The sequence below is a fragment of the Anser cygnoides genome, chromosome 5 (genome assembly GCF_040182565.1).
Source record: "Anser cygnoides isolate HZ-2024a breed goose chromosome 5, Taihu_goose_T2T_genome, whole genome shotgun sequence".
Lineage (NCBI taxonomy): Eukaryota > Metazoa > Chordata > Aves > Anseriformes > Anatidae > Anser > Anser cygnoides.
The window spans coordinates 6,853,720-6,874,663 of record NC_089877.1 but is presented as its reverse complement, the minus strand read 5'-3'; the positions used below and the strand labels follow the sequence as shown (position 1 = coordinate 6,874,663).

At 38.4% G+C, this 20,944-nt stretch overlaps 1 protein-coding gene and 1 long non-coding RNA gene across 6 annotated transcripts in view; one reads left to right on the top strand and one right to left on the bottom strand.

Moving 5' to 3' along the window:
* SPON1 (spondin 1) overlaps nt 1-20,944 on the top strand; it is a 230,062-nt gene that overhangs the window by 181,788 nt on the left and 27,330 nt on the right. For all 3 annotated transcript variants that reach the window (XM_048070058.2, XM_013177720.3, XM_013177714.3), the window contains one exon: nt 19,236-19,300. In XM_048070058.2, the coding sequence (XP_047926015.1) occupies nt 19,236-19,300 (65 nt within the window). The remainder of the gene's footprint in view (nt 1-19,235; nt 19,301-20,944) is intronic.
* LOC106033922 (uncharacterized) overlaps nt 1,386-20,944 on the bottom strand; it is a 291,778-nt gene continuing 272,219 nt past the window's right edge. For all 3 annotated transcript variants that reach the window (XR_010831804.1, XR_010831802.1, XR_010831805.1), the window contains 3 exons: nt 4,163-4,204; nt 2,311-3,476; nt 1,386-1,847 (listed from right to left, as the gene is read on the bottom strand). This is a non-coding gene — a long non-coding RNA (uncharacterized lncRNA). The remainder of the gene's footprint in view (nt 1,848-2,310; nt 3,477-4,162; nt 4,205-20,944) is intronic.

Sequence of the window (20,944 nt, the reverse complement as noted above, 5' to 3'; positions counted from 1 at the left end):
ATAACCTTTTTTATGTCTTTGAAAGTACCTAAAACAAAAAGCAATAAGTCACATTTTATTCTGCATCATAGCACATATTCAAAGCTGAAAGGGCTGCTGATACCACCGCTTGCAGTGAGGCTCCACAGATCAAGGTACTGAGATTTAGAAGGGTTAATTTCAGCTGTCAGTTTTGATAACCACTACAGGTCACTCCTTATACAAGCCTTCCAGGTCAAATCCACTTCCCCTGGAATTCTGTGTTTCAGTTTTCTTTGATCGGCAATAGAGAGAAATCTGCGGTCTGTAAACTTCTGTTCTCACTCTGCCATGGAGCACTGGGATACTGATTTTAATCTTTTCTTGTAATCTTCTCTCAGCCCAGTCAATAATACTGGCCTTCACTGGGAGCACTGGGAAAGTGCCTGAGCCTGGGCATCATGATGGCGCAGCCCCAGATAGGTCAGCACTACCAGTGAGCTGGATCACTGGTGCCACTTTCCCCCTGAAGCAGACATTCCCCAGTCCCAGACCTTCGTCCCAGAAAAACGTTAACAAAGGAGATAAGATTCTATTTTTAAGCATCAGTTATCAGCCTTGTGCCTAGTTCAAATATGTCTTCTGTCTTCTATTTCATGCACAGATTATCTGTGGATTTAGGATATGTTGGAAACTAGATTAGGTCTTGCAGATTTTAAGTGTATATACACAAACTTCATCTTTATAGTTTATAGTAGCAAATTACTTTGATGCTCACTGAATTAATATATTAATTGAATTATTATTTTTATTCCTTTTGTATATATATTTTTAAATCAGAACACTGAATATAATTTACTCTTTTTCATTTTAAAGAACTCGTTCAAGGTTTATTTAAGGGGGTATTTTTGATTACTTTGCAATAAATCTTTGTGTTCCTTGTTCCCAGGGCAAAAGGAGCAATCACTTATTGAAGTTTCAGTTTCTAACAAAAGCTTATTAAGTTAAATAAGAGTGGCAAATACTTTAATGAACACATATATTCTACACTTATGTGAGGTACAGTAGAAAAGAGACTAGTAATTTTCCATTCATTATTGTGTAAAATAGCACCATTTATCTCTAATCAGAGGGTTTTAGAATCCAGTTTCTACAAACAAGAAAAGCACTGATTTACATTATAAGTGTTATGCTACAGAATTACGTATTTAAGCTATATTGTATTATTGGCTGAACGCCTACAAGAAATTACAGCACTTCAATTGCAGGATGAAATATTATATTGAAAGTCTGCTTTTATATTTCATATAAAATAGAAGAATTATAATTAATGCTAACTTTTAAATACTATTAATGGCTAGCACTATATTATGTCAATAAATAGTGATTTGGTGCTTGTAAATTAATTTCTCAAGCTGTTGGTCAGATTAGTCGTTTATTAAGGCAATATGTTAAAAGTAATATATTTTACATTACTTTGCACAAGATTAACTGTAATTCAAGAATCATTTCTCCATTCATCAGAGAACATGAACTTTATGACAAGAACTTTGCTTGTGGATATGTGTATATAATGAATAAGTGAATAATTCTTAGCAGTTAATGATTCTTTGTTGTGCTAGGATCCTCACTTACAAAACAGCCCCAAAATGACAAGCATTTGATATATAAGCTCTTACTAAATTTTAGTTCTCGCAAATCCTACATACATCGATGAGAATAAGTCCTTTACTGCCATCAGATAAAGTAAGGATCACCCTCCAGGCAGATTTTGAAGAAGAAATGCATGGATAAGAAGATAAGACAGGAAAAAGCATTAATCAGATTCACGTTGATCAGTGGAGAGTGTTGAGAAGAGATTGTTCTGTAGACACCCAGACATCAGCTGCCTGCTGGTATAGATGGAAATAAGTATAATGAACATGGTAGGGGAATTTTGTTTAATAATAAGTCCTTAAATTATAATGTATTCCAGAAGAAATTATGCTTCAAAAATTCATAAGCAAATGATTATTTTTGCTTGAGCTATTTTAAGAAAGCTAGCTCCTGCTCCTAAAATGGAAAATCCCATCTTCCGGCAACACAAGCTAGTAACAGTCTTGGACTTTCTTCAATAACACCTCAATAACAACAACAGCCTGTGGTGATTTAAGACCTAGATTTTCCAGGGCCAATTTCCTTGTAAAGTATTTCAATTTCATAGCCTGGAACAAAAGCCCAAGTTTTTGGAAAAACACACAAAAAACTAGGGGTTCTACAAACAAGATAGGGTCCTTGCTTCTCAAGAGACCCCAGCCCCCCCCCCCACCCCTTCATTCAAGGGGCCTTATGTTAAAATACAAACAAACATACGTTTCCAAATGGATATAGCAGACTGTTCCAAGTGATTCGTATCAGATGTCTCTTCTGGGAATTTCAATGTCTTCTGCAAGATCTGGAAGTTAAAGATAAAGCAGTAGACTTCTCCATCTTTGGCAGAAGCTGACAGCAGCTCCCACTTCAACTGGATCTGCAGTTGCAAGGCAGCAGATTGTTAGGTCTTTTTCTCAATTCTTCGCCAGCACAGCCCTTTCAGACTCATGGAAACCCTTAGGAATATGTTTCTCCTTGAGATAAACAGATCTACAATCTGCTTCCCATTTAAATATGTCTGAGAAGGTGTTAGTAGTAACCTTAACACTTCTTTGAATCTTTTTTCCATCTTCTATTTTTCTCCAAATGAATCAAGGCAAAATAGTTTTAGAAACTGCTTAGAATATCCAGAGAGACCTGTAACATCCTTGCAGTTCAAGAATCTATAAGATTTCTCTTAATCATCATGATTGCAAATAAAACTACATTTCATGCATCTAGCCAGGTGGTCTTTGCACTGGGAATACATGAATGACCATCACATAGGATCTGCAAATTCTGGCCGTCTAAAGACCTGGAAGCTGCAAACAGGCTGAATCATCCATTTTTGTTTATTAAGCTTAGAGACAAAAATACTCCGGGTACTTTTCAAACATAGAGACAGATCCTGTCTTTGACTTTCTGTGATTGCTAACAAAATTCCATGATATTTTGTTGGCGAGTGTCTCACTTCACAGGACCAGGTAGTATGGTGCTCAGAATAAATCCTTGTGACTGGAATTCTGTGTTCACTGATATCTACACAAGGCTCTGTTTTCAACTTCAATGTGTGTTATGGCATAAGAAGTGTTGCACGTGGACATGAAAACTTGACAAATGTTCTTTTTTTTGTTATGTTTTTTTCCCCCAGAATGTTAATGAAATAGAATGTCAAATTGTGATGTTTAAATTTATTTTCTTGATGATTTGCTTCAGGTAATTCATTCATAAGTCATTTCTTTACCCTAGAGATTTTTGGACACATCAGAGCTAATGTTGTGGTAAAGATAATGGCAAGCAGTAGTATGTAGAGGGTATAGATTCTGAAATATTGGTAGTGTGCATTCATGAAGCCTTCTGTGGGCTGCAGAATGATGGAGCTTCTAAATAAATCTTCTCTTCTTTGCCTAGGTAAGCAAACAGATGAAAAAACAAAACACACAGAGCTAATGAATACTGTAGGAACTCCCTGCTCTAATACCAACAAAAGACCACAGCAGGAACAAATGCTGAACCTCTTGCTTTTAATAACAAATGTTACATTCTATCCTCAGAAATGCTTGTAAAGCTTTTGGTAGATAAATATTTGTATCTGAATGGAAGAATTTAGTTCCAAAATTGAACTGACTACAAGTTTAACATTTATCTTTTTTTCTACTTTCACTCTACAGTTGAAGAATGGAAGTGTGCCCTTTGAAAGGCTCAGAAAGCCTTTAAAACCAGATTGTGGCTGTTCTGAGTGTGCCTACAGGGAGAGTAGGAGGGCACCCGCAGTTTGAGTATCTTCAGAAGAGGAAGGAGATGACTGTTACGTCTGGTTAATGGTTGAAGAGAGGCACTTGTTGGTAATGCTTCTCTTGGGGTGGTCTCGCAGGGTTTTCTGCTTCAGTTTCTTTTTGGACCTACTCCTTCAAAGTTCAGAGGTGCAGGAGAGCAAGGGTTGCAAACAGCTCCTGGAGAATGATCTCGGCCAAGTATTACATATTTTTCAGCAAACAAACACATTTCTACTATTGGATAAACAAGACCCAGACTCAGAGTAGTGTTAAGGCCCCCATGACAACAACTTGTTTCTATTTGCTCATTAGCCTACCTTCCTTTTCCACCGTCCTTTCTGTTCTTGTGAAGATGATTGCTGTAAGGAACAGAAAATACCCTTCAGAAAGGTAAAGTTAACTAGAAAAAAATAGAAAAAAAATCGCACCTCACTATGATGTTAGCCTTGCACTGCAAGGCACTGTTGTTTTTTTGGCAAACACCAAATCAGAAGGAATTCTGAGCCACAGTTATTATTTTGGCTACTTTTCAGTACTGTATATCCTATACAAAAAAAATGTTACAATAATTTCTTGTGCTTCACTTAGCCAGATAAATACTGGACAGAAATGAAGAATTACTTGATCTGAAACCAGTGGAAATGTTTATCGTTTGTAGTTGTAATGTTTCAGTGTAATGACAGTGCATCAAATATTTTATAAGATTAAATAAATATTTTTAGTATCTGATGCTTCATGCACGTGTCAGAGAAACAACATACTCGGCATTCCCAGGACATTTTTATTAGGAAATATTGGTTAAAATCAGCTTAGCAGAACATGGGTAAACTTGTTGTACCTTCCAGAGTCATAAATGTTTTCTTGCTTCGCATTTCCATTCCAAAGAGTACGTTTCTGCAACAGATTGTGATGTTTTTGTTTTTACTGAATGTAATTTCTCCCTGGAGAAATACTAACTAGCTTACCTATACACTCAGTATTGCCCCAGATACAGCATACATGTGTTACTGCAGACGAGAAATTACATACACGTATCAGAAGTGAAAAATGGACCTTCTACTAAGGGCAAATCTCTTGTCTTTAATTTTGATGAGCATTGGATTCAGAATTTGTCTCTGCAGCTGAAACAGAAATCCTGTAAAACAGTCTCTTGGGCTTTTGGAAGAGAGACAGAAATAACCTTATCTTTGCACTGCCCCTGCTGGTCTTTTTAGCAGGAATCTCCCAAGAATGCTGAGCTAGAACATACTTCAGCTAAATGACACCCTTAATCATCATGCTAGAATGTGGAAGATTTGGGAAGTGTAGCGATATTTTCATCAGAATGTTATTGTAGGAGATTCTTCTGGTAAGGAATTGTGAATTAATGCATTTTCCTTGCTCAGATGCTGAGGTTTCATTTCTTTGAGTACTGCCTTTAAAAGAGCCATTAAGAAAACAATAGGACCACTCATCTAAAATAAAATAATGTAATTAAAAAGTAAATCACCGCTGACACCAAAGTGTATTTAAAAGCAGCTGCAGTCAATAAGATGGTTGGATTTTAGTGCACAAAAATGAAAGGCATGCAGCCACATGGGACCAATAATGCTGGGTGATTTATTGTAGTGGAAAAGTGCAGAACAAATCAGTAGAAACGTGGACCTGAAAGAAAGAAAAGAAGAAAGAAAACTATGAATGTTTAAGGCTTTTTGTAAGTTCCTGAAGATCTGTAGGAAGTACTGATTCAGAGACCAGGGCTTGAGAAAGGCTGGTATAATTAGGATTGTACTCCTGATCAGGAAGAGAGAGGTACTCAGGAACAGTTTGGAAATGCCTGTATCTTGGAAGGACACAAAGAAATGTATGTATAACAGGTGTAAAGAAAAAAACTCTTAATTACTTCAATAGTCCAGTCACATCTTACCGTGTTAAATTCAGATTCACCTGTCCATGCTTACATGGAAGTGGTGCCTTCCTTCAAAAACAGTAATAATCTTTGTATAGTTCAGTTATTTGAGAACTAAACTAATTACTAATTAGGTTGGATATTAGGAAGAACTTCTTTACCGAAAGGGTTGTTAGGCATTGGAATGGGCTGCCCAGGGAAGTGGCTGAGTCACCATCCCTGGAGGTCTTTAAGACACGTTTAGCTGTAGAGCTTAGTGATATGGTTTAGGGGAGGACTTGTTGCTGTTACGTCAGAGGTTGGACTGGGTGATCTTGGAGGTCTCTTCCAACCTAGATGATTCTGTGATTCTAATTCTGTGATATATAAACTGCTGTTACTCGTGAACAATTAGATCTGCACTTGCAAATATTCTTGTCTGTTATATAAAGCAGCTCTGACTCAGAAAATGAAAAATTGGTAAGGTGTAATCACATTAGCAACTGGGATCTTTTCAGATCTTTGAAATAGTCTGTGTGTGAAGAAGAGGTTTGTTTTCATCTACAAAATGATCAGATTGATTTGCAGACAGTGAAGCTGGTTGGTTAAAAGCATTGAACTTTGGCTCAGTAGTACTGGGTTTTGTTCTCGGAGTTTTCACGCATGCTTGACAGGAGCAAAGTTTACAGGAAGAGATAATGCTCAAAATTTAAGGTAATTCTAAAGTTCAAACATTAAATGTGTTTAATTAATTATCTAGCTGGGGGAGTGGAGGGTGGGAAGAAACGTGAAACAGCAGGAACAGTGCATAAGCAGAGAGTACTGGATCTTAGTTCCCAGGCTCTGAAAGTAATTGTAGGTTTTCCTGATAAGCAGAATGTATCTTATGGGACATTGGATTTTGCTGTTTCTTGACTGTGTGATTTCCTTATAGTGCATAATACCTTTTTTAATAATATTATTTCATTTCATCTGTCTAGTTCCTGTGAAATGTTATGACTTGTGTTGGGGTTTTGGCACAGCAAGTAGCTCCACACAAAGTCTGCTGGTGCGCAGAAAGCTTCGTTTTGACATTACAATTGTCAAGATTGGATGGAGTGGCAAAAGGTCATTTGCTTTCAAACCAGGGGAGAAAAGGATGAGGCCAAAAAAGCAGTTTGAGAGAACATCTTTTGAGGGGTGATTTATTTTCTTTTTTCCAAGCAAAGATTATAATGAAATAATTCCAGAATAGGATGACATAAACCAATCTGCTTGCTTTCTAGGTAGTATTGGGGGAAATTAAGTGTTCAAAATTCTCATATATCTTCCGTAGGTAAGTGCCCTCATTTAGAAGTCCATTCAAGCAAGGTACAAAGTGGAAAGACATTTGTTCTTCAGGTCAAGGTGAATGCCAGCTAAGGGCCTGGCTCTTAGCATGCCTTTTAGATATGTTTTGCATTGGTCTTGGTTTTGTGAAAGGTATGTTTTGAGCTGGAGGTTGTTCTTATCTTTACTTGGTTACTTGGTTAATATAATATTAATGTAGTTAATGTATTTCACAGACAGCTCGATCATGGTTGCTGGGTTAATTAATGTCTTAATCACAAATTCAAATTGATGGTCCAATATGTAGATGGTGCTATAAATCTATGTAGTTACACTGAGCTTTCAAAAGGTGGATTGTGAAGTCATTTGGTTTTGTAGAGAAAGCTTGGTGCCCCTGCCTATGCTTGTGGAATAACAGCTATCACTTCTTGACACTTACAGATAACTCCAGTGGTGTTATGGTCGTTGGTCTTATTCTTGCAAGGCATGTTGTCACATCACCATGGTGCTGGAAGTTGGTGAACGTGCTTAGAAAAAAACCTTCCAAACTGTAGATGGTTTATTTGGTTTGCTAACTTTGCCTTAGTTTGTGTCTGTATGATGGTGCAAATGACTTACAGGAGAGCTCTAGCACTTTATCGGTAAAAGCATTTTTAACCAATAATGACGCAAAATGCCATGAAAATACAAAGTGCTATTAATTGGCTCATCAGACTTCATAGAGAATACCACAGTAATTACATATTTAACAGTCTTCCTGTAGTTAGTCCGGAGCAAAAACTCGGCAATTCTGTTGTATGTGACCACTTCCATCAGTGTGTTTCAATGTACAATTGCAGTGTCAGGAGAGGACAGGGTGAAACTACACTGTGTGTTTTGTGTGCTTTTGCATCAGAAATCATTCATCCTGACGAGGCAAAGGACAACGTATCTTTAAAGTTACTCCACTGAACAGAGTCTAAGCATTGGCTTCAAAATGAGGCGCGTGGCATTAACCATGCCTTGCTGCTCTGATTATTAACCCCTTTGGCTGCTTGCCTTGCAATAATAGAGCGATTCTGATTTTTTTAGAGATTAGTAAAAAGAAAATAATTTTACTTTAAGGGTTAGGAAACAGTTTTAGTAAGATACCTTAACACCTGGAATTAGGACTTCAGCGGGGACCAGTCTGGTCTGCTACTTTTGTACAAATAAAGGAAAATAATGTCTGTGTCAGTGTTCTGGTGTAAGTCCCCCAGTATGTCTGCGAGGAGAGGGGACTTGAGGGAGAGAAAAGAAAGATGAAAAAGAAGTATCTGTATACATTATCCCTGACTTAAAAAAGCTGAGCAAAATTCTAATACTTTTAAATTCTGATTGCAGAGGTACTAGAAAAGAGTTTATTAGATGCATCAAGAAATCCAGATTAGGTGATCTTAACAGTAATATGAGTTTTACTACTATAATGCAAAGTATGCCTTTTTGGCTCTAAACATGTCATAGAATATTCAAAACACCTGTTTCATGGCATAATAGTGCATTGTGTCATTTCATGGTAACATGACTAACAACAGCTAAACTCTAAAATTTAAACCTAACTTCAACATGTAAGCCTTAGAGTTAATCACATAAATAGGTCAGTGTATGTGTCATTTCAAAACAACCATAGGAAATAGCAAGGGATACACGTCATGATAAACATGGTTAGCAGCATGCATAGGTACAGAGCTTTAAGGTGTGTCCTTGCCAGTTGGGGCTCTTTTACAGGTTAAAAAAAAAAAAAAAATCATTTATCCTGACCTCAACTGCAGTGATTGTCTCTAACTGATCTTATTTTTAGAATGAATATTGTGGTGAGTGAGTACAGTGCAATATGGTGAATGCCTTTTTTATAGGGTAAACTTCTGTTTATATTACTTAATTTTGAATTATTCTGATCATAAAGCAACTATATGAACACTTCAGCAATTTCATGTCCTAGGGATATATCAGAGTACTTCAGAGACTTTCATTAAGACAGACTTACTTTTTCGTGTCTGGCTTATTACACAGACAACTTTACCCAGTTATCTCTGATTGGCTACTATAGGATGACATACAGCATTGTGGCTACAGGGTTTAATTCTTGCCTCTCTGTTCTGTCTTTGCTGTTCTGAGTAAGCAACTAGAAACCAAAACAGTACGTTCTGCAGCGGAATGGCAAGCTCTTCCCTGGCGTGCTTATGACATCAATTGCAGATGTCACTCTAATAGCAGCTCCTACTGTTTTTAATGCTGTAAGTCTTATATAATTCCTCTTCTAATATTAATTCTGTTCAATGACACATGTAAACTACAGCTATATTAACTGATCCAAAGATACCTGAAGCAACACGAATACTCTTCAAGCAACTAGTAGTGTGGGCACCAGCTAGGGAGGTAACCTTCATCTGACCTCCTGCACTGTTTTGAGGGAACAGTTAGGGCTTAATAACTTTCAAAAACAACAAGAAAAACCCACCACTAACAAACATAATAGCATTGCCCAACTCTCCAGCTGCTAGAGATAGAGAGGTTTACTGCCAGAGCAGGGAGCCAAGGCTACCTAGTGCAAGCCCCTAAAATTTCTAAGAAATAGTAAGGAAACTTTCCTGGGTCATTTCGAGTTCCTGGATTTGTTTCCACATAACACAGGATCAGAGACTGGTTTGGGTTGGAAGGGACCTTAAAGCCCACCCAGTCCCAACCCCCTGTTGTGGGCAGAGACCCCTCCCAGCAGCGCAGGCCCAGAGCCCCATCCAGCCTGGCCTTGAACACCTCCAGGGTCGAGGCATCCACAGCTTCTCTGGGCAACCTGTTCCAGGGCCTCACCACTCTGCCTAAACAAGGCCCTTCTGAATGTATAAAAATCCATACTGGGAAAAAGGACAGGAGGATTATTTGTCTGAGAAAAACAAAAGCAATACACTCCCCTAAAAGATAATCCTGCCCTCAGGAAAAACAGCACCGACTGTCTCCATCTTGATCTAGCTGTCCTAACTTAAAGGAGTGCAGAAGCAAAATGATGCAAAATTAAACGATGCGGAAAGAATCAGGGTTATCCAACTGGTGCTGCTGTTCGTGGAGGACTACATGAGTCACAGAGGGCAGACTGTTGTCTGCTTTTCAAAGGGAGGTGAGGTGCAAGGAAGTGGGGTGGAAGAGGCATCCCCTGACTAGAAAAATGGCAACATCTCCACTCCATCGGGAACTAACATTCCTCTTAAAATCCTGCTCCTGTAAGTCTGGTTGGATGGTTTTGTCCAAAATCTGAAAGAAGTGTGTTTTGGCCATTAAATTCTGGGACAGGTTACTGTCAGAGCATAAACTGTGAGACTACACAGTGCCAGAGAAATGGTCCACAGGGGCAGAAACCTGTTTGGCACGGCAGGGACTGAGTAGCGCGGGGGGATGGGGGTGGGAGGGCTGTGGGAGAGTTGTGAAGCTGCTTTCTCTAAAAGAATTCTTCTTTTACAGGTTATAGAAAACATAACTCATGATAGGCTCCTTAATTCCGTAATATGATTAAAGGCTGAATTTTGTGGGTTTTTTTTGAGGTGGTGGCAGGGGCAAGGAATGGTAAACAGTGGCTTAGACATGGCATCCTTAATCAAGGGAAAGTAAGCTGCTGGACAGCAGTTAAAATACATTTAAAATATTTATATTGTACATTCTGAATGAAAAAAAAAAAAAAAGATTGGTTTGTGAAAAGTGTTATCAAGGGTCGGGAAAGCTCACCTCCAGGGCTAACTTTCTGGTCTTATTTAAAATCACTTGCTCTTATCTGAATAATTATTTCTGTTACATTCAAGCTACGACATTTCACTAATGCCTGAGAGAAGCAACAGGATGAATAATTGTAATACCTGGAGTCTCACTGCCAGTATTTACCAGCATTGTTCTCAGGCCCTGTTCTCTGGGCTGTTTCTCAAAGCAGACACAGTCTTCTCCTGAGGTTTCCTGCTGATATTTAAGAAAGTGAAACTCACTTATTCATGGCATGCCCAAGAACCTGTCTCCATACTTTTATCCATGACTGTTTTGAAACTATTTGAAGGAATCTGAGCAAAAAATGCTGTAGTTACCTGAATGTGAATCTGGTGAGTGAATGTAATCCTTTAAAACACTTATATCTGTATCTCCTGTGAAGGCAGTTTCAGCTGTACTGCTTGCAGACTGCCATTCAGTTGCATACATCTGCTTTATTGCATGTAGAATGCCTCGGTGTGATGGACTGCTCCTTAGTGTTTTTCTCCCCTCATTTCTTTTCCAGTGTGTTCACCATTTCCAGATCATGTGCGAGTTTAAGATAACAGTAGCTTTACAGCACTTGCATAGTTTTAAGGGATGGTTTAATCTAAAGTATTGATCAAAGTGGGAAAGTTGAGACAGAAGGAGGACAAACGGATATTTATTAGATAAACCTGTTAAGCACAGGGTGGGAATTACTGTGCTTATGGGCAGCTTCAAAACCTAGTTTAATCCCCTACTTTAAAAAGTTGCCATTCCTAAGTGTAGTAGAAAGGTCTTCCCTTGCTTTTGGCAAAGGTAGTTTAGGATCCCAAAATGTTTTTGTAGGCCTTAAGACAGCAGAGTATTCTACGTGAGTGAAGAAAAATGTGCAATACAAATCAACTCACAACCAAGAAGTGGATCACAAGGGAGACCCTTTTCCTACAAAATCTGCTCAGCCGCAGCAAATGAAGGTTCCAATCTTTAGCACATACCTAGGGCTCATTAAGACATGTTGCTAAGCTTTATACTGTGGAAAAATGAATTATTGCTTTATTAGGACACCCTAGATTATATAACCACACCTTAATGGAAACAAAATAGAGCATATGATTTTCGCTGTTGCCATTAGCAACAGTTCTGTTGTTAATTTCAACCTACATTCCCCTCCTGAAACAGCCACGTAATTGAAGGAAAACCATGTGGGACAGGTAATGCAGAAGATTTGTTAGTGCAAAGTGAATCAGGGCTTTGGGGATATATACTAAGGGTAACAATGAATATACTTTTCTGCATTCCATCTTAGTAATTTTTAACAAAATCGGGAATTTTAATTCCTATAATTCCTCTATAAAAGCTGTTATTAAAAGTGCGTTGTCAAAAGTGTATAGTCACTGTACTGAAATTATAGCTCTAACATATTACCATAATTTCTGAAAAATACAGAGAATATCTACGTTTTAGGGAAAATGTCAGCCTGATTATCTGTCAGACAGGTTTTTCCCTGTAGAAGTAGGTGCAAAATTGCTAAGTAGCCAATTCAGGAAAGCTTTCCTTGCATCACAGCAATTCAGCAGGGACTATCTGAAGTGCTGGTTTACTTGTGTTCCTGAAACTGGACCTATTTGGATAGAAATGGATATTTCTAGAGGGAAAACTCGAATCTGTATGTACCATGATCAAATGGTGAATCCAATTCAGTCGTATTTATTATAAATGTTGTGTTTTTATAAATATAAAAATATGTAAATATATAAAATAAATATATATATATTTATATAAATTATATTTAATATAAATTAAATTTATAAAACCTATGGGAGGTTTTCTCAGCTGCCACTGGCTGCTGGAGGATTCACAAAATCACTGTCACATAAACAGAGAATTCAGAGAAAAACGAGCAAACACAGTCCTGGTATAATTCCACTGCCTGAAATGGATTTTTGCTGTTGTTTAAAGTAACCCCAAGTCTTAAACCCTAATGGGTTTAAGTATAATCTGCCTGAATGTAAGTATATCATACAATTACACAGAATTTAGTTACCATCAAATGGTATTGGTAAGTCTTTTTCTTTAGTTATGTTTCGTTTTGTTTTTTCTTCTTTCAGATAAAGTAATTTGTGACTAAAAGCTTAACCTTTCCGTGGAATCATAGAATCGCAGGTTTGGGGGGGAAGGGACCCATTTAAAGATCATCCAGTTCCACCCTCCCTGCCACGGGCAGGGACACCTCCCACTAGACCAGGTTACCCAAAGCCCCATCCAACCTGGGATTTTCAAAAGGGGTCTTCTTTTTTATTTTTGTTTTCCGAACTGAAAAAAAAAAAAAACAAATTCTGCACGTTCTTTCATCAAAACACCTCTGCATGTTAAGAAGAACAGCATCTCAGCACTGAGGCTTAGGCAACTGCTGCAGCCTCCTTGGCTGCACCCACAGGAAAATAGAGGTGTTGCATGATGCATTAGCAGCTCATGATAAGAGCCTCATAAGTATGGTTATGTAGTGACCATGCTAACAGCTATGGGAAACTTCTGACACACTCAACATAAGAAAGAAATACTCGGAAACCTGGGTAGACTCAAACCAAGCTGACTGCTTATATGATGAATAAAACATGTCCATTCAGAGTGCATTACAGGAGATCACATTCACAGTTACTATAAAGCAAATGTGCCTGTTAAGTATATTTACATGAAGATGAACTCCAGAGCAAATAAATCTGTATGTAGATGCTTTTATCCCAGAAATATTTATTACCACAGAACAGACAACTACTTCCTTTCTCAAAAAAAAGTTTTTACAATTTTCAATTGTGCGCCTGCATCAGTGCCCCCTTTTTAATTCAAATACAGCTGTAAAACAAGGAGACAAGATGTATACAGATCTTATCAATCAGGAGAAAATACGCCATATTTCGGTTATTATCCGTGGAAGTCCATAATATGTTGAACTATCTGTTTTGTGTTAGTTTATACTTCAAAGACAAGATGCTTCTTTATTTTTTTTCTCAACCTAGATAGAAACTGTGTATTTGTATTAGGGTGAAATAGTACTTTGATTCCCCACAGGAAACATGCTGTGCGGTATAGCTTTTCCTTCTCACTTTATCTCTTTCTCTTTCAATTACAAATTATTTTTTGAGAGAAGGGATGATCATGCAGTTGAGATGCTATCTTAAAACTCAGATATCTGGTTTATTTCCAGAAGGCATTCAATTCGTCATCACTGAATTGAGGATAATGTTGCTATTTCTTCTTTCCTTAGGTTCTTGTGAAAATAAGTCCACTGTAGATAGAAACGCACTGAGATATTATGAAGATGGGTATTGTGGAAAGAATTAAATGTTCTCTGTTCTAAAACAATCAAATGAATGCCAAGCAGTGGCAATGTGAAATGAGTGAAATTAAGCTCTGGCTCAAAACAGGTGTTTTTTCATTCTCACAGTTCATTGAATCTGACTCTGATTTTGATGTCAGATAGTACGCCATCATTTGTTTAGCTGAACTGAATCCAATCATTATTATGAAGTGATAAGTGGTCTGCACAGTACCATTTTATAATGTTATTCAGCATGCATAAAATGAAAATAGTAATAAAAATTACTCAAAAAATAACTTCCAGTACAGAAAATCGACTAATCACATCACTTACCAAAAAGCAGCAGGAGCACATGAGAGAGTATGCATGGTTTTCCAGATCCTTCTAATCACTTTTATTCCAAAGGTATTCAGATGATGCTTAAAATTTTCCCGAAAGCTTTCATTACATTTTAATGGATGTTGTTGTTTTAACAAGTTGCTTTTATTCCCTTGGTTCGGGAAGACCTCATATCAAACTCTTATGCTGCTTTTTTGAGCTACATCCCACTTGCTGTTCTTGAAGATGAAATCTTCAAGATTTTATGCACAGCTGAACAATCCAGCTTGTCAATGCTTTCATAGTATGGGGTTCTACCTGGCGCCATTTAATGACTTTATTATTCTTGCATCTTCAGTTTGGCATTGCAGGAACAAATGGATATGAAGTAAACGATTAATTTTTACCAACTTCAGAAGATCGGTAAGGTGTCTGTATTAGAATGATGCTACCAACTTTTCAAAATCGCACTATTAGGACTTTTTGGAGGACAGTACTTTCACAGGGAACAATTATTGAGTCAATCAATTATCCACCCCAGCTCAAAAGCACAAAAATAGAAAGGGGATTTGGAGGGAAGGGTAACTCTTAGCTATTTTAGCATGCTTTAACAGAGGCTGCAATCCAAAAACCATTGAAGTCATTTTAGAGACTACTTTGGCTCCACTGGACTTCTAAGCAAGCTCTAAACATGTAGAGAAGGGTCTGATACACCTGGAAAATGAAATTATATAACTGAAATAATAACTGGAGTTGAAGACAAGGCTCCAGTGGGCACTACAGAGACTTCATACAATCTTTTGTAAGTCGTTATGCTTAACTGCACTTTTGAAAGGGATTTACCAGGAAGGTTCCCAAGAGGTAATACTAACTTAATTACTAAATCGTGACTTCCTACTCAGAGGAGTGGCAGAGATGCTGCATCAACAGCAGCACGCCCTCACAGCAAGCAGAGACGTGGAAGCTGCTGCAAGCAAGCTGGTGGGAAGCCAGGCTCGGCAAATACTCAAGTATCTGCTTTGTGATTTGTATGCAAGAAGGAAAGCCTTATAAATGGGAAGGGGAAAGAGAGTAGCAACTTTTCTCCTTTCTATCTCTAACAACTGACAGGTAGTCCCAGATTCATTCCTTGACAACTTCCACATGCATAGAAGCGTACCTTGGGCTTGACAGTTTCCTTCTTTTTTGTTGCTGTTGGAAGAGATGTGTATAAGGCTTTACCAGAATAATTTTCAGGAGAACCACACAAAAGCATTCTTTCCTTTAACTTCTTCTGACATTGTTACATTTTGACACTCCATCATTTTGCAGATGATCTGGTTTTCTGTTTCAAAATCTAACAGTTTCATTACTCGGGAATCATAGCTTCCCAGCCAAATACATAAATGATGGCAAGACGACTTGGAACATAGAACAGTGAAACATCCTAGTTCTTTTGCCATGTTTTGACATGAATTTGAGTGTTTGTTTACTTCAAAAATCAAAGCAAAACTTTGGGAGTATGAGGAGGAGAGAAACATGGGTACAAACATAATACAGGAAGCCCTTAGAAAATGTTAACTAAAATTCATAAAAATTTAAATTTCTTGGTGTTTATGCTTCTTCTCTGAAGTCTGTACATTTGTGCTATAGAAGGCGATTGGGTTGTATCAACTAGGTACGTATTACTAATTTGTGTTTCACTTCAAGAATTTCGTATCCTCTCAATTCATACCACCTGCCAATAAATTATAACTAAAGAGGTTGGGCAGAAAATCCAACCACTGTGTCTTTTCTGTAGCTTGTTCTCTATCTATATACTGCTCACAAGGCTGTGAAACTTGTGCAGATGATAACATCTGTTTGCCTGGGCTGTTTTAAGTTTATCACGTTCTCTTAAAAAAGAGGCCAGCTGGAGGCAGAAGGTCCCTCTTTTTCTGGAGTTGCTCCCCAGGCCTGCTCCCAGCCGGTGGTGGGAGAGGTACAGGCTAGTGGCACCACAAGTGACAGGGGCACGTGGCTCCCCAGGGCCAGCCCAGAGCCTCGTGTCCAGGCCTGGCGTGGGCAAGAGCCTCATGGACACGAGGCAGCGAGCAGGATTTGCTGCCCTTGGAAAGCCGCCGAGCTGCTGGGGAGCAATTTCCCATAAGGACACACTGGACAGAGCTGTGTATAAACCATCTCCTGGGGTTTTGGTCTGCTAGCCTTGCTGTTTTGATTTTTTTCTGTTTTGAAAAGGTTTGTTTTCAAGTTCTGCTGAACCAAATCTGTCTTTTTTGAAAGCCTTCTGCTTGTTTTTGGTGAGTCTCTGCAAAAGAAACAGGCATGTGCATGTGAAAGCCATGGCCACCTCAAAACCGGTCGCAGTCTATCACAGCCTATCATCAGAGAGCGTCTTGCTTTTTTAAGTATAAATTACAACAATTTTGGTTTTAGGATAGGTAGAAACCCTGAACATTCAAGCTAAACATACAGTAGAGACAAAATACAATATTACATCATCTTCTTGATATAAATGCCTTGCTCCAGGAAAACTCCTTAATTGTGAAATATCTGCTCAGAAATATCTGTCTGTATGTCTATCAGTGCATGTAAGAGTAAACATACACTGGCATTGATAACAGTGTAGCTGTTAAATTAAAAAAAAAAAAAAGAAAGAAAGATATAATATAAATCTACATCATAGGGACAACTGTGTAATTAGAAAATCAGTCTGGAATAACAATGATTTAATTCAAGTCACAGCTAATCCTGTGTAATTTTTAAGGAACTCTAAGTACTAGAAACGTGTGTTTTGTTTCCAGGCCCATCAGAATACTGGATTCTGCATCATTTAATTTTTGTTGCTGTTCAGAAAGTGACCATTAATTCATCTCCTGCATCTGAATTTTCATCTCCCTCAAAAATTAGGGGATGTCTGAATGTACATGCTCTGCTCCCTATTTCCTTCCCTCTGCTGATACTACTAAACTATTAATCAGCCACTCTTGGTATGCATTTTTAATTTGAATAGCAGATGTTAAAGTGTTTTCAGACATGAGTGATTTGGATGTTACTGACAGGATTATTGTCTTCTATTAGATAAGCAGTGTATGATTTTAATAAACGTAAGCATTTGTACTCATAACAGACTTTCCTTGGGATGTACGACACACAGTTAATTATTCTGTATGCAGATGACTTCTCAAGGAAAATAAATGAAAATATGCCTGGCTAGAAAGTTTTAAAGTGTTGAAACAAGGAAAATTGAAAGCTAAGTCAAATTCTACTGACAGAGAAAGACGAGTAATGCACAAAGCCAGACTTTTAACCTCATTCATTTAATCAGTTTCCTTTTAAATTACTTTGGGGGGAAATCTGCTGCTTCCATTATGAAGGCACGGAGGCAAGAATAGGTTTGCCACAGATGAACTCAGCCGTTCTGCATCTCTCCTGCACGGCGCGTCTTGCTGTTGGGGACAGGGTTATGCTGGGAGCTCAGCCTGCTGCTGCTCACCCGGGGCTCGCCCCGCTGAACCCTCTGCTTGCACAGCGCTGCTGTGGGCGGGTGGGCTGCTGCTGGCCAGAGTGAAATTCTCTTTATTCCAACTAGATGAGCAGTGTGGGAGTGTGATTAAAGCTTTTTGTACTCACTTGCATTTATAGAGTCAGACTTTCAGCTAGCTTTGCTCAGTGCATGTAACGTAGAGTAGACTTCAGCCAAGCATCCATATTTAGAAAAAGGAGTTTCATAAAGTGGCTTATCCATCCACTGAGATGAGGGAGAGGTTGTGTCCCATGTGTATCCCTGAGACTGAACACCTTGTGTGTTACAGAGAGGGCCCATCAGCACTGTAATAACCTTGCTTTGGTAAAACAGGGGAAGTCAGAAAATACTGAGAGAGGTGGAAACAACCAGTGAAAATTGTTTTCTTTAAACAGAGGAGTACATGGATGGATTAGAGCTAGCCTGGGGTATCGGAACTATTGCTATCAAGCAGGAAATGGCACAATTATCACTAAATTGAAAGGCCAGCTCTGTTGGAAGTGCCAATTACTTGTAATGTATGAGGTAGGTTTCTTAGTCTAATTGGGACATGTTTTTAAAAGACAATGGAAAACATGTGAACGAATTGTGAACTTTGTGTTCCTCTAGGCGAATTACCAGGATGGATTCCTGGGGGAGATAGGGAAGATGTTTCTAAAAAATGTGTGATAGATGTCTTCTGGGCATCAGAGCCTCATTAATGGTATCCTGCCTTTGTCCTGGGTTTATTGTATCAATATTAAGTTTAAAACTGCTGGTGCAGAAATTGCTACAGACTTTAGGAAATAATCTTTCTACAATGCTTTGCCACACTATGGCAAAGAGGTAGGTGTTGTATTTCACCCTGTAATTTTACATGAGTAAACAGAGAGCAAATAGAACATGCTATCGACAGTTTTACTTGGAGAAGTTTGCAGTGCATCCACAATGGAGTCTTCAGATATGAGGATATTAAATACTACAGCATACATTCTCAAAGGTGCATTAGCTTGCCTACGGTGGTAGCTTCTTACTGGGAAGACATGCAAAAATAACACAGTGTGTGAACTGTTATTGGTGTTTTAAGCTGACTTCTGCTCCTGCAGAAAGGAAAGAGGCTGTGCCCAAGGTCTGCCTAATTTTGCGTGCCGCTCCCATGCCTTGCTTTCATCATGAATGCTCCTCAGTGAACCCGAGCAGCTGAGGACATGAGATGCCCGGATAACAAAAAGGACAAAGCATATTTCTCATAATCAGAATTTGGAGGCACAGTTTGTTCTAGGGTCTCTTACTTTTTGCTGTAAATCGTATTGCTTTCATTGTAAATTTGTCCCAATCACTTTATTCTTTTGTCTCTTTTCACAGAGTGATGAGGTTTTAACAGTCATCAAGGCAAAAGCACAGTGGCCTGCCTGGCAGCCTCTGAATGTGTAAGTAAGTTGGGAATAATATGGCTCAGTACCCTTGTGTTCAGTGTTGGCTAACAGACTTCTTCAAACTCATTGTCTCACCCAGTCATTTGCTCTAGTAAAGAACCAATCTAAAAATATTTTGAAATATATTTTCATCTTTTTTTTTCCCTTTGGTTTTGCAAACAACTGCGTTCCTCTCTAGGATCTCTTCATGTTTTACATGCATTGGTTCACTAACTGGTACAGCATAAGAAGGATCATCCTGTGGAGTTTGTGCCTTCATTGGACAAGAATGTTTATGCAATGCTTGCTCAAATAGATATTGTACCATTCTACACATGGTATTTTTAGTGTCCTGTTAACACACTGTGCCAATACAGTAAATAATGCAAAGATATAATGGGTTTTCTGTCTGAGGAAATTCCCAATCCACCAGCAAAACCTCTTAAAGGATATTTTTTTTTAAATTAATTTAAAATGATATAAAATTTTGAAACGCTCTATGAGAGCATTGTCATCCTAATGGTAGTACAACCATATATCATGTGAGACATCTAAGTAGCTTCCCAGGATCCTAACTGTGGGCTCCCTGGCACTCTTCAGAAGAGAGGATAAAGCTCTTCTGTCAGGATACACTTGAGCTTATTGGTTGGTCTCTGGGGGGGAATGAGGTGTGGGTTAGTTCTTGCATACCTTATCTGTGCTTGGGCCGATGCTCATACTAATTATCCAGGCCCAAAAGAGAGAGGCTTACAAGATGTGACTAAAGATGAGAACTCAACATAAGGGGCCCCCTCATTAGATGGGAGTCAAATTAAGTCCATGGAGAAGCAGGGCAATTACTCTGCTGCAAGACTGTAAAGACTAGGTAGTCCTGTTTCCTCTGTAAAAAACGTAAGAGAAGCAGCTAGACAAATATTGTGTCTAGTTCTGTTGTCTGTACTTCAGAAAGTATGTGAAAATTTGGAGGTTAGTCAGAAAAAAGCTACCAGAAGAGAGCAGTTTTTAAAAAACATTCCCTAACATAAGAGGCTTAGAAACTCTTAAGCAGCTTAGGACTTAAGCTATTCGGTTTATTAAAAAAAAAAAGGGGGGGGGGGGGGGAGTTACGAGGTGATCACAGCTTACATAGTGAAAAGATTTCTGGTATCTGATGGTTCATTAATCTAGCAAAGAAAACCTATGATATCTCTCATAGCATGGAAGCTATGGTAATTTGTGACAAGGAAATTCTCACTGAAGGTATGGGGAAAGGCCAGTGTGACCAACCTTTGGAGCAACTTACCTCCACATGAGATGGATTTTCAGTCACTTGAATACGTTTTAACTGTGAGACATAGTTGTAGGCTCTGCACAGGAATTGTGAGCTAGGCTGTTTTTGGCTGGTGTTACACAGTTGGTCAATCAAATTGACAGTAATAGCATTCCTTATTTATGGCGTTATTCTTCTGAAATTTTAGTATTTTCTTTTTAAAGGATATGCAGATAATGAACCCCAAGGGACTTGGTACTATTTGCCATGTTTCTAGGCATATTCTTTCACAAACGTGGATGTAAATGCTTTTGCAACATCCTCCAGATGTTCTTCCAGTGACTTCTTACATTTTCTATTTGCTAATTCTTACGTTTTAGTAACATCGAAAGGAATAAATCTAGGTGTTT